Source organism: Leuresthes tenuis, unplaced genomic scaffold (assembly GCF_036924035.1).
Source record: "Leuresthes tenuis unplaced genomic scaffold, fLeuTen1.0.hap1 SCAF_8, whole genome shotgun sequence".
NCBI classification, from domain to species: Eukaryota; Metazoa; Chordata; class Actinopteri; order Atheriniformes; family Atherinopsidae; genus Leuresthes; species Leuresthes tenuis.
Window position 1 is genome coordinate 19,581,701 of NW_027325362.1, and position 22,599 is coordinate 19,604,299.

General features: G+C 44.5%; 2 protein-coding genes and 1 non-coding gene across 4 annotated transcripts in view; all 3 read right to left on the minus strand.

Annotated features, from left to right (window-relative positions):
* Nucleotides 1–11,407: 11,407 nt before the first annotated feature.
* Nucleotides 11,408–13,194, minus strand: tomm20a (translocase of outer mitochondrial membrane 20). The gene is made up of 5 exons (XM_072390396.1): nucleotides 13,012–13,194; nucleotides 12,638–12,681; nucleotides 12,466–12,547; nucleotides 12,051–12,193; nucleotides 11,408–11,770 (listed from the first exon to the last, which is right to left on the minus strand). Exons 1-5 carry the CDS (start codon nucleotides 13,133–13,135, stop codon nucleotides 11,726–11,728), a joined length of 438 nt encoding a protein of 145 aa, XP_072246497.1. The 5' UTR covers nucleotides 13,136–13,194; the 3' UTR covers nucleotides 11,408–11,725.
* LOC140313558 (small nucleolar RNA SNORA14) lies at nucleotides 11,865–11,999 on the minus strand. The gene has a single exon (XR_011917075.1). It is a non-coding gene; the product is annotated as a small nucleolar RNA SNORA14 (small nucleolar RNA).
* Nucleotides 13,195–14,734: 1,540 nt separating the features above from the next.
* The window catches only part of arid4b (AT-rich interaction domain 4B), a 33,511-nt gene continuing 25,646 nt past the window's right edge, over nucleotides 14,735–22,599 (minus strand). For both annotated transcript variants that reach the window (XM_072391294.1, XM_072391295.1), the window contains exons 17-24: nucleotides 21,005–21,187; nucleotides 19,909–19,993; nucleotides 19,614–19,821; nucleotides 18,262–19,494; nucleotides 18,019–18,129; nucleotides 17,605–17,829; nucleotides 17,211–17,357; nucleotides 14,735–17,062 (exon numbers count right to left, since the gene is read on the minus strand). In XM_072391294.1, the coding sequence (XP_072247395.1) occupies nucleotides 16,908–17,062; nucleotides 17,211–17,357; nucleotides 17,605–17,829; nucleotides 18,019–18,129; nucleotides 18,262–19,494; nucleotides 19,614–19,821; nucleotides 19,909–19,993; nucleotides 21,005–21,187 (2,347 nt within the window). In that variant the 3' untranslated portion in view covers nucleotides 14,735–16,907. The remainder of the gene's footprint in view (nucleotides 17,063–17,210; nucleotides 17,358–17,604; nucleotides 17,830–18,018; nucleotides 18,130–18,261; nucleotides 19,495–19,613; nucleotides 19,822–19,908; nucleotides 19,994–21,004; nucleotides 21,188–22,599) is intronic.

Genomic DNA, 22,599 nt, shown 5'->3' on the forward strand with positions numbered 1-22,599 from the left:
TGAACACCGCAGCCTCTCTGCCACCTCTCCTCATTCCTGCCTTTTGCTTGAGGGTTTCTAAATCAGGAGCAACATCTGACTTGCCACCTACTCATGTGTCTCCCTGCAACTCCCTGTGACCTTGATCCACCCTCTCACATTTGAATATTGTACACACTAATCTTCCTACGACTCTTTATCATTGCCCCATGTTCAAACACAATCTCTGTTATGTACACACAAACAATGCCAATAACAGACAGCTGCAGTTTAAAGCTCAGGAACAGCTGTGTTCCATTGTCTACCCTGGAAGTGACATTTGAAGCCAGCAGTGGCTGCCTTTAAATGCTTCTATTATTTCTATCGCCTTCCCTCTTATTTGTTCCCTTCATCCATCCCTCTTTGTCATTCCTGTGATGTTTTGGGTATCGCTGAGGTCTGCCTAGATACCGCACTGCCTTGGATTCTCACAAAGTAACTGGGGGATATGCTCCTTATTTGCCTCCCACTGAAGGCAGACATTCAATCCAACCTCTTCGGTGTCAGAGAGGCGACTGAGATATACTTGGCAGACTGTGTTTTGAACCCCTCCTTCCCCTTTCCCAGAGTGTGTATGTATGTATCTTTCAAGCCCTTCATTTCCCAGAAAAGGGTCCAGGATTTATGAGTGCATGAGCTGCCGCAAGCGACATCTCCAGAGAAGGATGAGTATTTCCTGCAAAGAGTGGGGCGGGAGGCACTGCTTTATGTGTGTCTGTGTGTGAGTGGGTGGACAGCTTCCATAGAAACACTATCCAGTAACATTTGAAGAGCGTCATCATGGGGAGGTGTGCTGCGTGTGAGCACAGAGGAGGCATCTTTCTGAGAAAAAGCCCACGAGGCCCTCAGACCTCTGATTGACAGTTAACTCTGCTGATTACTGCTCCCTCAGGGAGAGACTCTTGACAACAGCTGCTGCTTCAAACTCTCCCTGAACTATTGCTAACATCAGCTTCACTAAATATGTCCAAAACTGAGTTGTCAGCTGGAGCACAGCATCCACATCCCTCTCGCTGTCTGTTTCTGTCTTTGCAGAAATCTAACACAAGAGGACTGCACAACCCCCTGCTGAACCGACAAGTATTTGCAAAGTAACCGAGCCCTTCAACAACGCTTTCTCTTCAACCCTCGCCATTGGGTGTGGACGTGAGGAGTAACAGTGACTTCATGGTGAGTTGTGTAAGAGCGGGGTGAGGCTTGAAAACTGAGCCATGTGAGACAAACGAAAGTGCTGATGAGAGGAAAACAGAGCCAGCGTTTCTAGAGGCATGCAGATACAGAAACCCCCGGCAGAAGTCAGATGTCAGAGAGGACAGACGGGGCCCGAACTCATTGGAGGGGGGGCCGCATGGACAGCGTGTGGCAAAGGGGTAGTTGTGTAGGGGAGGAGGGTATGTTTAGAGGGTGGGAGGGTGGCGGGGGATCTATTCCAGTAGAGAGAGAAAGGTCGCAGTGTAAGCTGATAAAGGCAGGAGGCAGAGCTTGGGTCTGCTTCCAGGCCAGCTAGTCAGCTGACGCTTGCAGCTGTGTTTGGAACATCAATATGAGCCTTGTTCAGCCTCTCACCCACCCCCCTCCCTAAATCTCCCTTTCTCCCTCCCTCGCCGGCTCACTTGGCATCCCCCCTCCTCCTCTCCCCATCACGCTGTTTCCTTTTTTTCCGACTCTGATTTATGAAAGTAGGGCATGTGCCCATAACTGCTGCATCAAGGCACATGGCTTAGCCTCCAGAGGCACTAAGGCTCTGTTTACATCAGCCCAGACAACTGCACTGCATTGCACAATCGCCACAGGATAGCTCTGTTATATAAAGCAAGGGGCCATGTTGGCTGCATTGTTTTGTTTTTCTGCTCTGCCCTTTCTCCACCTGAAAAACCTGAACTGGACAAATCTGTCCTCTGTAGTTTGATACTTCACTTAACCCATCCGTTAACCAGAGACTAGATGTGTCAGTCAGGTTCAAACACCAAAAATGGAAAATTCATTAAGCATATTTGGATCAAACAGTTCCAGGGACTTCAATAACTTCAGTTTGTTGCTCTCAGCTATTCAATTCACTCTTGCACAGGATTCTGGGGGCCCCGGCTCAGAGGTTTATTGTTGAGAAGTAGCAGAGCATGAGAATATTCTGACAAAGAGAGCAACAAACGCGTTTTCAGTGGCGAGGGTGAGACCGAGAGATGCTTGTTTGTTTGGGGATGACAATTAGTCCCCAAATGAAGCACAGAGGCACTTCAGGACCAGTTTCCATGACAACAAATCAGACTGCTCAGCCACTGGAAGACTGAAAAATGTGTTCCTAATGAGAAGATAAAAAAAGAAGCATTTCAGCTGAAGGCCTTAGACAAACACATATACGGCAAACACGTATGAACGTGTTGTTAGGATGTGAATGGAGTTGGCCGAGGTAGGTTGGCTCAAAATGATTCATGGCAGCATCTGTTTGCATTAGCAGGTAAGAGGAGTAGATGGATTGTGAGAGGACTTTGTTTTTAATCATCTTACAAACAGGCAGGGAGTAATGGGTGTAACTTGTCTCTAAAACAATCTTAATGGACAGTGAAAAACTCCACCAGCTGCTGGCATCACAAACCATTAAGCATTTAGTTCACTATCCTGCTTATAAGCCACATGTGACTGCGTGTAACTAAGCTCAGGGGTGGGTTCAGTGTAACCTTCCCCGTCTGTATGCACGCTAAACCTGTGCTGACTCAACAAAGGGCTGTTCGCTCAGGCTCCACTCAGCATCATGTTGTAAAGGCATGCATGAGCATTTACAGCTGAAGGCTCTGAAAATGTCTGATATTTGTGCCTGCACGTGAGTTGTTACAAGCTGGCTTGAAAATGATTTACTGATGATGTCCTGCTACCGTGCAGCATGGGGCCCCAGCTTTACTTGTTTTTGTGCCTTTCCCAGAGACTAGAGCTGCTTTGAGATGCCTCTCCAAGTATTAATATTCTGTGGCAGGAAGTCACACAGAGAGATGAAAAACGTCAAATTTTTCAGTCTAGAGCCCTAACCTAAATAAACGCTGCCTTAAAGAAATAGAAAAAAACAGCCTTCAGAGATATTTTTCTCTCTCATGCTTCCAGTCTTTGTTAGCGGCTGTCGCCTTTGTAGAAGTCCCCGTATCCTCAGCGATCCCCTCCACCCACTCCCCCTCCCAACGCCCACACTCCTCTGCTCTGCTCTCATAACTCAGCTGTTACTTGGCAACATGGTCCCAGCTGGACCCAGCATCAGCCACGTTGCCATGGCAACAGAACGCACACAGGCAGACATGGTAAACATGTTTTGTTTTTTTTTCTCTTTCAGAAAGCAGGAGAGCAGCGCCACATGCACAATAAAACCCACATGTGTATTCAGCGCGGTGCTAAAACATCCATCAAAAGCAGAGCGCTCAGAGTAATCAAAGTGGGAATAATCTGCAGTGTGATCTCATGCACCTGCAACATCCTCACATCTGTGGCCTTGGCAAAAGCTGAAGGAATGATAGGATGTATTGCTGATGCTGCTCACTAATTCCAGCATTAATTTAACCACTTAATATTTTGTGTTTTTACCCTTTATATTAATCACGTCCTGCATCATCATGCATTGAAAGCCACGGCCCACTCATAGCCTTGGCTGTAGGATTCAGGGAAACAAACCTCCTCTCCATGCTCTGGGTAACACTGCATCTGTCGTCATAGCAACCCGATCCATCATCTGCAGGGGGATCAATTGATTCATTATTGAGTGAGGCGCAGCCCCTTCTCTGCTTCCAGTTCACGTCTACTTACTCTGCCTTCAAGCATCCATTATTGACGTTGATGCCTGCCCACTCACTGGGCTGAAGAATAGAGAGCTGTCAAGTCTCCCTCATAGAAATATAATTCATATTCTACATTTTCTCTGAAAAAAACAGCCTGTTTGTTGAAAGACACAGGACCACGACCTGAGACTGGGAAAAAATGTAATTTGTACAAGATGCTCTCTTCATTTTGTCACGCATGTTAACACAATCAAAACTCAGATCGCACTGTGTAAGAAAGATAAATTCAGATAGCTAAACTGAAATCCTGCATGCTGTAAGAACTTAGAAATAGAAAAAGAGGCTGAGGCAAGAGGCATTGTGGTGTGAGGTTACCTTTGTACAGACAAGATAAATTAGCATCAGATGAAGCTTAAAAAAGGAGGGGTAAATATAACGTGACACACATAGCCTGTTCCAAAACTTGTTTTTTCTGGAGCAGGGCATTTATAGCTGCAGGGGAAGACGTGCTTTGATTCTAGTCTGTCTTCTGCTGTGAGGCTGCACACCTAAGCAGAGCCCAGAGGCACTGGGAAGGGCGGGGAGCTCCAGTTTCTATGCAGGAAGGATAAGCACGAGACAAATGTATGTTATAGGAAAATGTGTGCTAAATGGATGATGTCAGCTGCGGCACTTTGACATTTTAATGTCATCTCTGAGGGAATTACATCATTAGCCCTCTTTCCTGGCCCAGCTCGATGCTAGGAAACCTCCTAATGGATGTCAACAAGCCATCCCTCTGGAAGAAAGGGGCAGAGGGGGTTGGAATGGTAGACAGGGTGTGGATGGTGAGGTGTTGGTGGGAGTGCTTTCTCAAAACTTCTCAGCCAGCTACTCAGCATCCTCTCAGCTAAAAGCACTTAGTGCATTTCTCACCATAAGATTAAATCAATCTTCTGTTCATATCAGACAAAGTGAGTTCATCTGAAGCTCCACTTTGCACCGGTGCCTTCCTGTTGACCCTAAATGACTCAGTGAGTAGGAACCTTGTAGTGGAGTTGTTCTATCCTGCATTTATAATTGCAGAAGCACATTGAGTTGGCAGTTGGCTGGTCTTGACGATGACTGTGACCCTTTCAGTTTGAAAAGCTGTCAGTGTTGCCTCCGCAGCCACCCTAAGATGCTGTATCCGATAATTCATCAATCATCTACGAGTCCATTGAATTTAAATCAAGTCAAGGAATATGGACTTTCGGTGTTAAACTAAATCATGAAGACATTATCTGTCTGATGGACTCTATCAGCTTGTGAAATCAGTGTGGAGAGAAACAAAGAAGCAATATGTTTGCACAGCAGCATATTCTATACACCAATATTAACTCATCTCAACAGATACTCACAGATAAAGGATATTTCTGTCTCTCAGTTAACTCTCTGAGCAAATAGTAAATATATTTAGTACACTGATAATTGTGCAAACTCTCCAGTCAATGACACATCAGGTGATCAGACAGAGGATAGAGTCACAACTGGTTTATTCAGCGACTGCTCTCATCTCAGACTGAATCACAGCTGCAGAGTGGATAGGCTCAGTCCTCCCAAGTATTTGTTGGTGAGTTAAATGCAGGGTTGAACGATGGGAAAGAGTGGCATGGCTCTGCAGCTTAACTTCACTTAACAATTGCGAGTTTGACCTGTATTTGAAATGGAAAGAGGGCAGAAATAAATCACATTTCCAGATGGGTGCAACAAGAGCTTCAGTCGCTCTGTGAGACCTATTTCTTTTCGTCGGGTGTTATCATCCCCTTGAAGACTTTCATTTGAGAGTCAAAGCCTGACTCGCCGTTATTATCTCACTGTCTATGAGCCTGTAATCTCCCTCCCCAGTTCATTGAGAAAAGCAGATTGGATGTGACAAATCCAGGGCCCCAGATGACAAATAAATCAGGAATTTGCTGTGGTGAGTACGACTCATTTTATGATGCAGCTCCTGTATATTGTGGTGAATATCTATTTTTACTCTTATTTATATCTCTGTCATGTTGAGACGCGACTTGATATCAGAATGAACCAGATGTACCCCCATCTGCCCAGACGTGATTTTGTTTTTCTTCCTCAGGCACAGCTTTAACTTTGATGCGAAACAATACAAACTGTGCTTTTAACGTAGGAACAGGCCCCTCACTTCTGATGTATCTTACAAAAGCAGCCAGTGCTTTCTGTCCCTCGTGTAAAAATAAGAAATTACAGTACCAGCGTCTCTAAGCATGCAAACATCTGTACACAGATGAAAACAGTTGCATAAACAACAAAAAATAGTAAAATGTTTTTTCAACCACAGCCTGTCACAAAAATAAAACTGCATAGCATTAAACGAGTGGGGCAGATAAACTACCCCCTGTGTGCTCGCCTCACATTCAAATTTAGCCTTGCGTGGGGAATTGATGAGACACAGAACTCAAAGCCAAAGTCTTCAAAGACCGCGGTTACACAAGATGCAAGGCGTCAAACCCACTTTGTAGTTCCAGGGTGAACAAGTGGGTGTGTTAGCTGCCAAGCTGCTCTAGGTGAAACAGCTACAGAGTTCTGCAAGACCTAAAAAGATGATAAACTACAAAAGTTACACTATAGTTAGCTCCGTGCGTAAAAAGGACACACACACACACACTCACACAGTTTTAGATTATTGTAGCTGGGGTTGTTTTATCTTTCAAGGTTGAGGTCTCTTTCATAAAACATAGCAGGCATGGGAGAAAGGAAAGCACAGGAACACCAAGGGAGTGTGAGAATAGAACAACATAGAGAGATAAAGAAATACAGAGCTGATAGTTAAACAGAATGGTTTCATCACACTTAAACTGAGGCACTGTGAGCAAAATAAAAATGTTTGCATTCATGCAGAGACTCAGGGAAAACTATGTTCTCATTTTTATCTGCCTTTTAAAAAAAAAAGCTAAAGTCAGTAGCAGAAACAGCTGGTATAACTCTGTCCAAATATTACATCATTCAGATATGAGCACCAGGGTTACAGGTGTGGGTGGGGCGGGGGGTTTAATCTGAGTCTGGTGCGCAGTGCTGGTCGAGAATTGATGCAGTACACATCACCCACAAAAAGACAGACATAACACGGAGTGAATTGTTTCCAGCATCTCACACTTATCAACCGTAGACACACCAAACATTTGTTGGGGCACGCATTACTAGCTAACACCTGTACAAAAGGTAGCCCTAGCATCATGAGGGAAATAAACATGAAGAGGTGACGATCTTCTCCCTTTATGTAAACATAACTTTAGACGTATTGCAACGCCACCTTTGAACAGAGCTTGGCTAGCTATTCTGTTCCTCGTGCTATGCTTTGTAATCTTCCTAGCATATACATTGCTGTAATAAACATGTCAGAAACGTAAAATAGGGCAAAATTTGGCCTCAAAGAAGACTAAAAACACAGCTGAGAAAAAAAGAATATATGATTTTAAAAGCCTATTTTAAATCTGGGGTCAGAATGCCCAATAGCCATCTCAGGTAAACATAAAAATTTTGAAATTCAGTAATGTACTACTATGTAGTGTACATAATCAACCTTGATGAAAATACAACTACAGCTAACTGTCGCTATGATAGACAATACCATGCATAACATAGCTCAATACCTACAACAGTAATTGCATGTTAATATTTTTAGATCATATTCAAGTGCATGTAGGGACCAAACCCCTGACTCTATTGTTTGAAATCAACAAATCTATCCACTGAACCCCACATATTATAGACATTGCATTCTGTATTACTACATTATCATTAAAATTGCATTATCAGTGGCATTCTACAACAGCCAACTATATTTGTAATACTAAAACTGAAAGAGAAGAGCGGAAGTAGAGGATTGCCACATTCTTGCGGAGGCCCCACATTCCCCAGAGCACAACAACGCTATAGCTCGCACAGTTCCTCCTCTGCCCCCCACCCAGTTGCCTTCAGCCCCCTGCTTCCTGTGCAACAGCATGGTCGCTCAACCCCTCCCTTCACTGCTCTCAGCTCGGTCAAGCTCCATCTCCCTCTACCCCGCCACTCCAAATACATTATTTACACTCCACCCCTCCCTTCAGCTCAGCTACAAAGAATCAGGGCAGAGGGAAATAACACCACTGTATACCCCCCCACCCCCCCGCACTAACACACACATTGCACACACACAAGCGATGTGTGTCCCTCTCCACCACCCCCACCTGCTCGCTCTTTTCTCGCTCTGCGGGATGAAAATACAGAGCAGGGCTGGGCTGCGACAACGGGAAACTCTGTGAGGCCCCGGCCCTCCCATTAATCCCCTCTGACGTGCCTCCCGAGGGCAAGGATTTGCTACAAGTCAATGCAGGAGACCTACAATATGCAAAACAAGCCTGTCTGACTCTCTCATGATGTTCAAAGCCTCTGCACTGCACTGCTTGTGAGACAGGAAGGCAGATCAGAGACAGAGAGGGGAGGAAAAAAATAACTGTGCACACAGTCTGCTCAGTTAACCCTTTCCTCACCCTTTTGTTCAGTGTATGTGCCACTTTGCTCCTCTGGTTTCACCCTTGCCTTAATAGCACAGATACTGCTGACGACAGATGACAAGATGATTGTCTTTCTATCATTATCCCCTGCTATTACCTACCATGTCCCTCGTCACAAATTCCGTTGTAAGACGGGCTTGTTATGAGACCAAAGTGTGAAAACCACTCAGCGTAAACAGGAATTCACTGGTCATGTGATGCACTCACTTCTCTCTGGCAGAGTGGTGCTATTGAATTACAGCCTTATCAGACATCTAGTGATGAGGAGATATGTGGAAGCTGGAGGCATGGTGGGTGGGTGAGTGGGGGCACGGCAGGCTGACATTATTAGAGAGAAGCAATCAGGGTGGTTTGGTGCTTTGTGGGGGAGCTGCTGTCCACACCCTTGTGCTCACACTCACAGGGAATGTAAACAACAGAGCTCAAAAACACACAGAGGAGAAAACTTGCAAGTAGGAAGGGCAGCAGAAGAGAGGAAATTGCCATGGGGGTAGCAACAGAAGAATGGAAAAACAGATGACGGTAAGGCATTACCCCACAGAGGAAGAGAAATCCGCCAGGATTTGTAGCCTGCTTTAGATTCACGTGATTGCCCCCCCCCTCCCTCTCTCTCTCTCTCTTCTTTCCACCCATCCTCAGACCCTTTGAGATGGAAAAATGGGTCATCTGTGTGAAAGTTAATACTCTGAGCACGTACAGCCCTGCTTTATTTTTAGGACGTGCCTTGGAAATTTTTCTCCCCCCCACCCTCTCTTGCTGGTGAATGACACAAAAAAAGTGCCGGGTAATTAGTATACCATGTTGCATGCACACAAGTGGCAGCGTGGAGGAGAGCAGCAGCTTTCCATGATAGCCCGGACCTGTCTCATATTTCTCCACCGTCTGCCCTTTTCTATGACAACGTACAGTAGATTGCAGACTCTGGCACCACAGCTATGACATCAGCCACAGGACACAGACAGCGGGGGTTCTGAGCTTCATCAGGCAGAAGGAAAACATGTTTCAAAACATAGATGCTGGAGGACTCCGGGTCCCTGTGGACACCAATAAAGTCACTGATCTGCAAGCCACGAGCAGCAAATGCCTACCTATTAAGAAGTAAGAGTCAGAGGCTGTCAAGCATAGAGCGGGTGCAGCAAAGAGTCTGCTGCTTTGCAGAGCTACGTGAAGCTGCCATAGCAACGGCATACAACCGAGTTATTTCTGGCTGCTTTAAACTCCCAAACACAGCTGCTCCTACATAACCAGACATCTCCACCACTCAGATGGCACTTGGTATACAGACGTTGTGATCAAGCTATGACATTCAAACTCGCACTATGAAATAACACAGCAAAGGTCATAAGTGTTGTGGATAATTTGTTGACAGGATTTCCAGTAATGAGTTGCGGAGCCCAAATTATTACAGTAATTATGATATTCCCAATACACTGCTTGACATGTGATCCATGCTCACAGAACACAAGAGCAGCAACTATTCCGTGCTGCTGACAACCTTCAAAGCTTTTTACCCCAGAACTGGAATATTTTTAAAAACGGGCTTTTTCTAGGACCTTCAGTGAAGTAACAGGTTGCATTTCATCGAGTGCAAGTTGGGGGGGGGGGCATTAGAAACAGTTAAAAAATCACTCCTCGTGAGCACACGGTCGATGTGCTGCAGGCAAAAGCATTGTTATTACTGTCAACTGGAACTGTTATGTTCTCAGTTCTCTCCATTCAGTCACCCTTCACAGTAAGGCCACATGTCTGCGAGTACTGCCTGGAGCAACAGCGCCCCCTACTGCAAGACAACCGCCAGCTTCTTACTTTCCCCTCATTTCCCTGTTTGCTTCATCAGATATAAAGAGCTGACTCATAACCATTCATTCAGCCTAAAATAGAGCCGAAGCATAATTAAATGAATGACACCAAATGAATAGAGTTACAACAAACATCTCATTGATGAAAGTGATATTTGATGCTGAAATGAGGACAAACAGCATTCTCTTTTACACAAAAACGCAAGATTCGCTGTGTCATCCTGAAATATAAGCGTCAGCCTGTATGTCCAGGCCTCTTTCACTATTTCTAACCTGGCAAGCAGTTCTGGTCTGCTGTGCTTCAGTGACATTTCAGCCGTCTCTGGTCTGCAGGGGACTGAGTACAGAGCGAAGTGTTTTATTTCTACAGAAAGTAGGCCAGTGACACACAGTCTGGAGGGGTGTAAACCTGTTCTTACCCCCAGCGCCAGCAACAGACTGCAGCTACAGCTTGACCTCCAGCAGTCTGTTCATTTTCTCCTCTGCCTCCCCAAAAGGATAGATTAACAATGAGTCCCTTCTCCTGCTCACACACTTGGGGCCAGAGAGCTCTACAGGCCCCTGACAGGCTTCTCCGGTTCCACCAAATGGCAGCTCTGTAGCAGGGGTTCAAGTACATGCACTCACGGAAAATGGAACAGTGTCCACCATTTAGTCTTCACTTGACATATCTGGGCCACTGTTTTTCATTCCTTATGAAGAAAAACTACCCCCCCCTTCCCCTCCCCAACACACTTTTTCCGTTTCCTGGCAACCTCAAGGCCCTGGGCAGCTCTGGCCAGAGCTCTTGGAATAACAGCTGCAGACGGGGATAAAAATAATTACAGCTCTATTCGTCTTCCAACACACACACTTCCAACTAGACCTACTCCCTTCTCTACTATGAGCTGCTCTGCTTATGCTCTCCTGCACACACAATAAAGCCATTCATGATACGGCCATTGTGGGTCAGTGGAATCGTACAGCTCATGTTTCACTGAGCTACTTGGAAGCAGAAATACTGTACTAATGACAGCAATTCAAAACATCTGAGCCTGGCTAGCGTTACTTTTCCTCTATGTTCATTTACATTTTAGTGGTAAACATCTCATTTTACCGTGGCAGTGTTCCTTTAATGTACGGGGAACATCTATCCTCGAGTTAATGCACATAACGCCTCCCATTCAGCAAATTCTTTCCCCGGGTTTCCGACGAGACAGAAGCTTCAGATTTTCCTGTGCATTGCTGCTGCCATCTACTGGTGGATGAATTCTCAGAAACTCAACATGTGTTTTCATGTTTTATTACAGGGTTTTTCACAGACAATTTAAACTGGAATATATATAAATAACCAACAACACAAATGTATTTTCAAATAACCTAATGGCAGTATTCCACAAACACGTTTCACATGTATCAACTGTGCAAAAATATGTAACAAATATAAATTAATCTTTACATTTTAAATTAATACATACAATAAATAGCTAGAAATATCATGATATCTGGTTGTAATGAGGTTACGCAGAACTATGGAGGAATCTTCATTCTTAATGAAGCTCACAACTCACAAGTGCATCAGGAGTCTGACATTCCTTTAAGGAATAATATAAAAGCAGCCTCACACTCCAACACACATTCATTCGACGCCATCTTCCGTTAAAGGCTGCGAGCTGATGATTCGCTGAAAAATACAAGGAGGGAAAAAAATAATTCAGAGAAATATAGAAGAGGTCTCATTCACAAACAAACACAGCTGTTGTTCTTTGTCTCATTATCAATGTCTTAGAGGTGAAATAGCTAAGAGCTACGGTCGCATGGCTCTCAGCTTTGGATGATTCTAAGATTTATATTGCATCCTTTCTTGTCCCAGAGGCCACAAACATCAACTGGGGGGTTTATTAAGGATGCTCCGCCACCAAAACGCTCTGCTATTTATGAGCGAACATGCAGGAAGTGCTTACCTGGCTGATTATGGGTAGTTTGGTAAGCAGCTTTTGGAAGACTGGATGAGGCAGCGTCTGCTGGAGTACCTGAAGCAGCTGCTGAGGTTGACTACATACTGCTATGGCATTGGTCAGATGGTCCACACCTCTGTCAAGTTCACCTGGGTTAAAGATTACAAAACGTAAAATATCTGACATCCATGAAGGCAAGTTTATGTAATGAAGTGCAAGTTAAATGTAGAAGGGTAAAGCACTTGGCAACAAATATGACCACTGAAAATCACATAACAGGCTTATAAGATCTATTTTTATTACCTGCCAAAGCTATAAACTGCTGCTCTCTAAGCCGTCGGTCCACGAATCTTATGTGCATCAGTGCACGAGGCATGCACGTGTTAGGTGTGAATGTAGCATGAACTGGCATGTGACTAACCTTGTAACAGCAGTTCCTCTCCCAGCTGGATTTCCTCCAAAAAGTATTTCTGAACAGCTTTTGCGTTTGTTAAGTCTGGCAGCTTCAATGGAAACAAAGTGTCATAAATGCACGTTTAGGCTCTCATTGAATACAAAATTAGCCGGAGTTGGTGGTTCTCCACGTGTCCTACCTGTGCTGGTCCAGACTTCTCCCTACAAATCTTTTTCCTTCTACCTGTAAGGAAAAAGAGAAAACGACTTTATACAGTACTAGGTTTAGTTTTATGTTGTAACGAACACGTTGAAACACGTGGTTCCGTGTTAGATAAGCTTTAATCTTAAGCATATTTCTTTAACGACATACATAACAGGACACAAAAATAATCAAGTTGGGTTATATATTAATTCCCTCAACGATTTGAGTAACTGAATGTAATTGAAAAAATTCAGGATGGCGAAACCTCCAACAACACACACAAAAAAAACCTTTGAGTGAAGCTTTTGCCACATGGGGGTTAACGATGCTAAAATGAGAAAACTTCCTGTTCTACGTCTACTAACTTACATTGTCGTAGCTTTTCCTTGAAATGAGGGTCACTCCGTCGCTTTCTGTCGAAATAGAAACAGTACGCGACAAAAACTGCTCCACACACCCCAGCAATTATCGCATTCCTCTTACCGCTCATCATATCTGAACCACGTCATGTACAACTACGACTGATAGCAGAATAGCTGGCTAGCAGCTAGCACACTGCTAAGGAAGTGACATCATGTACGTAAATCATGACGCCGGGCGTGATGTTGAACAAGGCCTGTTGGATTACATTAAAGAAAAAAAGGTATTTACACTCACACGCGGGCGCGCGCGATTTCGTTCTTTCATCTTTATTATTTTTAATCCAGTTTTTAAAAACTTTTTTGCTGTTTTTAAATCAGATAACTCGGTAATACAAACGAAGCACTTGATGAGAATTTTCACATTTTATTCTCAGCGTAACAGAAAAAAGCCAAACAAATAAAACGACTATCCATAAATCATGGTTAAAAAGGTTTAGTCTGACTTAAGTTTTTTTTAAGACACTGTTTTTCAGCACTTTGTTTGTTTTAAGTCACTCCTTTAAATGCAGTATATAAAGTACAATTCTCCACTTGGTAACCAAACATAAAACTATTGAACCTGAATTGAACCATGAACCTATATATTATTCACAATAAAAATTTAAATATCAAACATTAAAAGTGAGACATTTTACTATTTCATCAAAAAATAGGAACTCATTAGGACCTAGATGGTATGAAATTGTCTCAAAATGGTTGGGACAGGGGCAACGAAAGGCTGGAAAAGTAAGCTGTACCAAAAATAAACAGCTGAAAGAGCATGTTGCAACTAATTAGGTTCAATGGAAACAGGTCAGGTATAAAGAGAGCACCTTAGAGAGGTAGAGTCTCTCAGAAGTAAAGACATGTTGGTTTTCATGTGGATTTCAGAATAATGTTTCTCAACATAAAATTGGTTCTGTGGTCAAAAGAATCAAAGAGTAGAGGACCCATCTGGCTTGTTATCAGTGCTCAGTTCAAAAGGCTGCATCTCTGACCGTATAGGGGTGCATTAGTGCCTTTGGAACTGGCTACTTGTAGATATGAAAAGGCAACATCAATGCTGAAAGGTATATACAGGTATAGAGCAACATCAGTCACATCCAAACGTCGTTTTCAGAGATGGACTTGCATATTTCAGCCAGACAATGCTAAACTGCATACCTAATGTATTACAACAGCGTGGCTTCGCAGTAGAAGAATTCAGGTGCTCGACTGGCCTGCCTGCGGCCCATATGTCTCACCAACTGAAAAAAATTAGCAAAAATTGTGCATCATGAAAAGCAAAGTTTGACAAAGAAGACCCAGGATGACCGTTGACCAGAATCATTTCCAAGACAGGAATGAGACAACATTCCTCACCCAAAGCTCCAGAAACTGGTCCCCTCAGTTCCCAGACATTTATAGACTATTGTTTAAAAGGAGAGTGGATGCTGCACAGGGGTAAACATGAAAGGATTGGCATATCATTGCATTCTGTTTTCATTTACAGTGTCGCAGCCTTCGAGGAGTTGGAGTCGCACAAATTCGCGTTGGAGTAAGAATGAAAAGAGAGACATTTTTCCTCGGAAATTGAGTGAAAGTGTATATACCTAGAAACGCTCAAGTAATGACAAAAGTGAAAGCTGCATCGAAGTGTAGCATTTGAGTAAAGATGACTTCCCATCACTAATGTAAAGAGACACACAGAGTACTTCACAAACTATGGCATTTATTTCAAACAGAGGCTTCTGCTTTGCTTACATTTTTACAATAAATTACACAACGACCATCATCCGATGAGGATAATAAATACTATGGAGCATTTTTTCCAATAAGCTCCATTGCTTTCTCTTAATCTATGACGGAGACTGTTTTCCTCATACAGGTTCGTACAGCTTTAGCTTTGGGCCATGTACAGGTTGGAAAAAAAGTTCAGCAACATCCAAAACCACCATTCCTCTCTAACACGCCCAAACTATAGAAAAACAAAAGAATACGAACTAAAGCGAACATAAAATTAAAAGAAAAAAAAAGGAGAAAATAGAAAAAAAAAAAGAACAGAACTACAGGAACCAACGAGAGGACAGGACAGAATATAAAGAAACTCAAATCAAAAGAGGGGAAAGTAAGACCAGGAACAAACATGCTGTAACCCTCGGTATTTACACTCAAAACTACAGTTAAAACCGTAAAACTGTCTGTACAGAAAAGTACATGTTATTAACAGTGCAAGATATTAAATAGCTTGACTCAAAACACTTCTCAATATACAAATGTATAACAAAAGCATACAATTACATACAAGTGCCGAACAAAACAGAACTTCAGGTTATCATACAGTGGGGGATCTATACAAAGGAAACACCGGAGATGTCTTCAGAAATGTTTACACATACGTCACTTTATGATATAAATGCACATTAACAATATCTCTATTATTATTCTGGTCATAGTATAGGAAACTGTTTTGGTGGGGATGCGCGTGAGAGGAAGCTGGCATATATCGTTTTTGATCATGAGTAGAATCAGAAAAGCTGTGCCAAAAGAGTATGTGTTGCTTTGTGTAATGCAGCAAAAAAAAAAAATATATATATATACTTATTTTTAAAAACTTCATGTTGTTTGAATCACTGCAAATGTAGGATTCCGTCTTTTTCTTTTTTGTGTCCGGCAGTACTTGAATAGGCAAAGTTAAGTTGATCCCGTTGCACATAAAAATCTTCAGTGAAGACGGTTGGTGTTATTGGTTTAAATGGGTGATGAGAACGTACTGAAACAGAGCAAACAAAGCTTTTAAAAAGCTCGTGAACTGAAGTAATGTGACCATTTACAACATCAGTCATTGCACGTTTTATACTGCCAAAACTCAACAGTAAAACTCAAACTGGAAGAGTAGTCAGTAGTAGGTTAAAGATGATTCAGTATTGTTCTGCTTTTGCAGCTTCTTACTCTTAAATATTACCACACGCTGAAAACATCCATCATTAAGTGACTTAGTCAGACTTAGCCCTTCACTGCCTGCTCACTCATACACCATTCTTCAGTCTGTTTTTAATAAAGGGACACATTATTCCAGCTGACCCTCCGATTTGAGACGAGGATCAGGAAAAAAAAGAAGAAAGAAAAGTGCTGTCCTTTCTCAAAGTGCCTCATGGAGACAAACAAAAAGGCACTACAGTATCATTTCATGGTCATCCACTGAGGCCATTCAGAGGAGCCAAGATGGTCTGAAAGCCAATCACCAGCCATATGCAGACAAGTACAGGATCATGTGCCTGTGTGTGAAAGGAGCGACGTCAACCACTTCAGCTTTAACCACGTGAAGGTTTGTTTTTTTTCTTTTTTCTTTTAATGAAGGTGAACAGAGAAACGTGGCAAAATGACCTTTTGTATGCCCTTAATGCCAATGTGGCAGTGTTCCTCTCAAGTTCTCGCATTGACACGGCAAGCACAAGCTGGGCCGCGTTGAGCTGTGAGGGCGGATCACAGAGGGGGATCCTCCACCAATACGACTTTATCAAATGGAAACAATTATTGCTTGCAAAAGAAAACAAACAAAAAAAAAAAAAACACCTATTCTTGGAAATGTTCAATTAAGGAGAGCGCAAAAGACAAATCTGGATTTTTTTTAGACAAATTTCACCCCCCTACACAAACTTCATAAAAGTGCACTTAAGTGCCATTAGCTTGCCAAGGAAACAGTTGTCTGTAAAAAATAGTGCTTGTTTCTGTTTTTTGTCTCTGGTCTGGTTTTTGTGCCCCAGTAGTTACAGTATGTAGGTTTGACTCGTCCTTCCCGTTGAGCAGGAATGAGCGCGGGGGTGGAGACCCCAGGGTGCTGGTTAAGTGCTTAGTGCGGTGTCTCCTTACAGCTGCGTCCTGTCACCTGCACTCCACTGATACCCCAGAGTTCTGAGACGAGGAGGATGAGGACGATACCGGAGGGTCGGCAAGCGTCAGCATGACCGCCGCTGTCAGCGAGCTGGAGGACGGGGAAGAGGAAGAGGAAGAGGACGAGGAGGAAGCAGCCACTGTGCCTGCGGAACAAAAATAAAAGTTGAAAGTGTTTTTATGGCATTTGGGTTTGTAATTTCTATGTCACAACCTTTTTGTCATATTTAAAAAAAAAAAAAAATCCTCTGTTTAGAGACAGTAAAGCGCTTCAAGCAATTAGCGCCGACTTACTTTCTCGTTCCTTCTTCTTCATGCGTTTTCGTCGTCGGTCGATAGAGGCCACCTCAGACTTGAGGGAGAGGTAGTGGTTCCTGATGTCCTGGAGCTTCTCTTGAAGAAAAGAAATCCTGTCCAGACTGTTCATCTTTTCCAGATCAGCTAAGTGGAACCAAGACGATTCATTTGGGGATTTCAGATTTAGTGAAACAGTGGAAAAAGGTTTCTACTGTTGACATTAGAATGCATAATGATTTGTTATAATACTTCATTTTTCTGTTCTATTTTCTATTCTGTTCTATACAACCAAGCGTCACCAAACAACAGCTCAGCAAAATCAAATAAGGAGCCAGAGTTTGACAGTTTATTTTGTTTCAAATTAGTTACGATACCAAATTTGTCCACTTACACATTTGGAAGCTCCACTTGTACACACGAGGCGATCTTCCGTGGTTGTCTCTGTGATGGGTGTGATCTGTGTCACCGTGCTTGTGGTACTTATGGCTGGAGGGGGGGGATCGTCCATGACACTTAGGTGAAGTGGCAGCCTTCAGGTCTGATGCGTTGTTCTTAGAGACAGATGATTTGGCAGCGCCCTCAACAACAGACTGGTCCTCACTGTCACTGCTGTTGGCTGGAGGGAAACAAGACATGAAATGAAGAGATGGGGGGGGGGAGACGACACACGACATAATTCCATCGCCCACTTTCCTTTGTACTATGATATTAGGAAGTTACGAAGTCATACTTATATGGCTGACATGAGCTCTGCAGGCGTTTGAAATGAGAGGGTGTCAGCTGTTCCATCCACAGCTGTTCTTACCTGTTTTCCTATTCTTTTTGGGAGGCACACCGAGGCTCTTTCGGTTTGGCTTGTGTTTTTTCGAGGCTCCACCTGTTTGTGATTCTTTCTGCCGTTTCTGACTCACAGACGCTACAAGGAAACGAGTGAAATTAGTGCCTGTATGATGCGTTGTAGACTTGCGTTTCTTCAACATTCCAGCCTAAATTAAAATAATGTTCACTTTATTAGGATTGTTTTAAGAAGTTTTGCTAGTACTTTTACCTTTGGACTTCTGCTCACTCTCCTGTTGGCAGCTGCTGCTCAGCTCTGGGCTGCAGCTGCTGCTGCTGTTGCAGGAGAGGCTGACGTCATATGCCTTTGAGGGGGAACCTGCCCCTTCGTCCTGTGGGAGCTCTTGCAGCTCCCCACCCAGACTCTCCACCTCCACTGTGCTGCTGTCCGTCTCGCTGCGCCCTCCTGCCACCTCCTCCTGTGCGGGACCCGGGGGAAGAGGGTCAGAAGCCGGCTCTGAAGGCAAGGCGGGGGTCAGAGACGGAGGCGGGGAGCAAGGCTGTGCTTGACCAGAGTCTTCCACTGCGCTGCCTCCTCCTAAGGGGGACTCGGGCGTTGTTGGTGGTGTGTTGAGCACAGAGTTACTGCCACTGCTTGGGAACTCCTGAAGTTTGTCATTTTCCATCTGCTCCTCTGAGGTTTCATCCTCAGGTCCAGCATCCTGTTCCACTCCGGGCTCCTCCAGACACGAGGGTCCTGGTGGGGGAGGAGAATTGGCCGCCTCTGTGTCTGAGTCAGAAAACAACTCTTTCAGAGTCTTCTTTGGCCACTGAGCCTGGATGCTGGACCACACATCCTTTTGTCCTTTAGGGCGAACAGCAGCCCTTTCCTCTGCATTCCCAGACACTTTGGCCCTCTTTTCAGGAATCTCCCAGAAGCCTGCTTGTCTGCCTGTTTTGGTTTTCTCCTTCATCCCATTGTACTTCTTGGAAGGTGAACCTTTTGTTTTTGGCCGGCTTCGCTCACTTTCCTCTGTCTGAGACTCAGCTGGTGCTGCGCTCTCATCATCTGAACTGCTGCTAGAGGAGGCTCCCCTCTCCTCTCCAGGACCAGCTGCTCTCTCCTCCAGCTTCCTGGGTGAGACCCCAGGCAACCAGTCAGCACTCCTGGTGCTCCTGGTTTTAGCTCTGGATTGACCTTTTGGGGTCCTCTCAGCTGCACTGTCAGATTTCCTCTTCCTGGTGCTCACCTCTCCCTCCATCTCCGGGTGGCCTCTGCGCTTTCCAGCGTCTGCGCTCTCTGCACTGACAGCATCTTGGCTCTTTCCAGAGACGGACGCGGGTTTGGACCCCTCAGAGGGGGTTCCGCTCTCCCAGCGCTCTGATGTTTGCAGTGGCTCAGTTGGGCCTTTTCTGAGGCTGCCACAGCAACCTGGCTGATCCTCTTCATTGTGCTCTCCCTCCTCATCCTCATGCTCACTTTCATCTGTGGACATCTCAGAGGCTGTGGCGAGCAAGACAGAACCTCTGTTAGTTTCAGCAGGAAATGAAGAGACATAATAAACCACTTAAGAGTGAAACAATACTAATCTGTTGCTTGTGAATGCTCGCGAGTGTCGCTACCTTGCAGGCCATTGAGGATAGAAGTAATTTCTATAGACTTTACGGGAGACTGCTGAGTCCCTTTGTCCTCTGCCTCATCAATCTTGGCAAAGACATCCTGGCTCAGGCCACATTTGGAGCGTGGGACGCGGTGAGTGTTGGGCGAGGGACCGAGGACTTCTCTTTCGTTGAGCCTGTCCAGTCTGTCTCGCTCCCTCTCAGCTTTGTTCTGTCAGAATTGAACAAGAGTCAGTGATTCACTTCGTGCTATCGAACCAAGTTTACGCTGAAAAGTGACCACTCTCCAAAGCCGTACCTTTATTTTTTTGCGGTGCTTTATTTTTGGTACGTTCTTATTGGCTGGGCGCACGATCTTGTCTGCTTTGATCCATTCATCATATCTAAAAAAAAAAAATCAAGTACAAAGACAGGGCAGTTTGGTCATTCGGGTCTTTGAGAAGCGCCAAGAAATACTCTCTCACAGCACCCACCACACAGACACCTCTACTGTCCGACCCCAACATGTTGCTGTTACACAGAAAGCCTCAACGGCAAAAGGAGGAATCCGATGGTATTAAGTGGAAAAAGACAAACCTTTACGATGAGGAAAGAAACAATATACACACCGACCACAACACAAAATCATATTCAACGGAGTTCCAACAGTACCAAGGGAGCTACTTGGGTCGTATGAGTGGAAATGAAACGTTTCACAACATCACACACACACACAACAGACACAATGCAGAGAACATCCCACTGTCTTTAATAGAGTGCTGGAAGACCCACACAACAACATTGAGACAATGAAATGCTGATTGCACCAGTTAACCACTGTGTCATGGTACCCTAACACTCCTCTTTAACGCTGCATGAACCCTGACCCACTGGGGAGGGGGGAGAGGGTTGAGAGGTAGAGGTGAGTGTAGCAGCACTTTAGTTGGCCATTCAAAGATCCAAAGAGTGGTTCACATTGACAGATCTCACTGCGGGGGTTTAAAAATTGTTTCACCAAAACCACTGGTTGATCACTACCAGAACTCTGATTGGTTAAAGGTCAGCTTGTCTGCGGGTTTATTAGAGAGACAGACAGCTGGGGGACAGACAGACAGACAGGGGATTAAGTCAAAACTGAGCGAGGAAGCTGTGGAGTGGTCCACATCAACCCAACATTCAGTTCACTTTCTGCCACTAGATGGCCCAGTGTTCTCCATAATCAGAGTACTGACCATGGGAAGCAGTTGAAGCAGAATTGTGAGAGAAGGATGCATCTGTTACTGCTGCAGGGGACACCCATGTAGTGGTGATCCCCTGAGCTCAATTTCAAGTTAAGAGAAAATTGGTTTGATTTGCCTTTTTTTTCTTAGGGTGAATATAGGCGTTAGGTGATTTTTCCCCAGGTCCTGTCTTACCTGACGTTCCAGCCACAGTAGTGCACCAGGTAGAGCACCTCTCCCCCCTCCACGTCTGCCTCTTTCACAGTGGCCTCGTACGTCTTCAGATTGCGGCCTCGCCCATACCTCACCTGCACCTTCATCCCCGGGGGGTAACACTCAAACTCCTCCCCTTCCTCCCCCTCCTGACTGCTGTCATCCCTGCAAGAAAAACAGTTCAGCACTTCCTGGCCCTAGGCTGCCCCATAGCACACCACAAAGCCCCGCCCCCACACCCAGCCACCCAGCTCGCTGCCTGCTGCAAAGAAGCCTGAGTTCTGTTTAATAGGCTCCACCCCTGCCTGCCCTGTCCCATTACAACACTAGACCTTTATCTATAAAGAAACATTAACTCCCCGTTTTTGTGCTAATCCAGAGTTACCTACAAACTGCAGGATAAACAACTGCATCGTTAACAGTAAGCCAGTCAGAAAACAGTACATGAAGTGTTTCAGCAAATAAAACATCATTCTTTCATGGCAAACTCAATGATGGGGAGTAGCACTACTGTTAGTCTATCTAACCCTATATCCACAAATGGAACACTTGGGATTCTCATTTACACACAAACACACACACGCACACACACAGTGAGAAACAAAGCAGCCACAGGAAGGAGCTAGTGGGAAACGGTGAGATGTCGAAGCTGGAGGGTATTCTGGCGGTGCAGTAAATGTTTTAGGTGCAGGGACCATAGGGGGAGGTTAGCATGGCAAAGCACAACTTTGCAGCGCAGCAACTTAAAGCTGGTCTACAGAACTGAGAGTAAGCATGGGGTCCAATTTGGTTTGCTGCCACAGAGCTCCATGCAGCCCCTCAGGCAGCTCGCTGCTCAGAGCATGTGTGTTCTGTCAAGTTGTCAGAAGCCCCAAATTTGGCCCACCTTAAGGTTTTAGAGGCAAACTCCACATGGCATATTTGATAGGTCTGTGAAACCTCTGATGAGAAAACAACAAGTGGACAATGAAAACCCATCAACTAGTTTAGCAACTGCACCGTACTGTGGGTGGGTTCAATGTTCCTAAACCAGGTAAACTGAACACCTCAACAGGGTTCAACAGTAAGCTAATCCCTGTAGAGCAGTGCTTTTCTTGCTATATAATTACTTTCAGTCATTAAATTATATCAGTTTCCCCCTTTGATCAACAGGGAAGTACATTTCACAGGCTTCACACAATAGCTGCCACTGCAAAGAAAGTTTTGATTCTCACACACAGGCTGTAAACACGGGACCATCTTCCCAGGAAAGCTCAGCTCCGATCACCTCCGCAGAGGGAGTCTATGAACCTGAACAATCTGGGATCCTGACAAAGCCAAAAGAACTGAGAGCAATCGATTGCTACTAAAAAAGCATCTAGAGCAGTGTTTTGTTTTGTTTTCCCAGCCTGTACCCAACAACCAAAACCCCTTTAACACAACCATGACTCCGAGGTTGAGCAAATAAAGATCTAAACCAAATCAGCAAGTCCTGACCTAGGCACTGAGGAAAATAAACCTAGTGGGACAAAAGCATACAACTGCTGACAACTACCATTTACCTGCACTACAGAGGTACTCTTTCTTCTGGGGGCTAC

Bases quoted from the DNA above. Each gene is read 5' to 3' on its own strand.
- tomm20a (XM_072390396.1), bottom strand. From the start codon at position 13,135: ATGATGAGCGGTAAGAGGAATGCGATAATTGCTGGGGTGTGTGGAGCA. The intron at 12,194-12,465 runs GTTAGTCACATG...TCTTTAACCCAG, and splicing joins AGAGGAACTGCTGTTACAAG to GTGAACTTGACAGAGGTGTG. The intron at 11,771-12,050 runs GTAAGCACTTCC...TGTATTTTTCAG, and splicing joins AACTACCCATAATCAGCCAG to CGAATCATCAGCTCGCAGCC.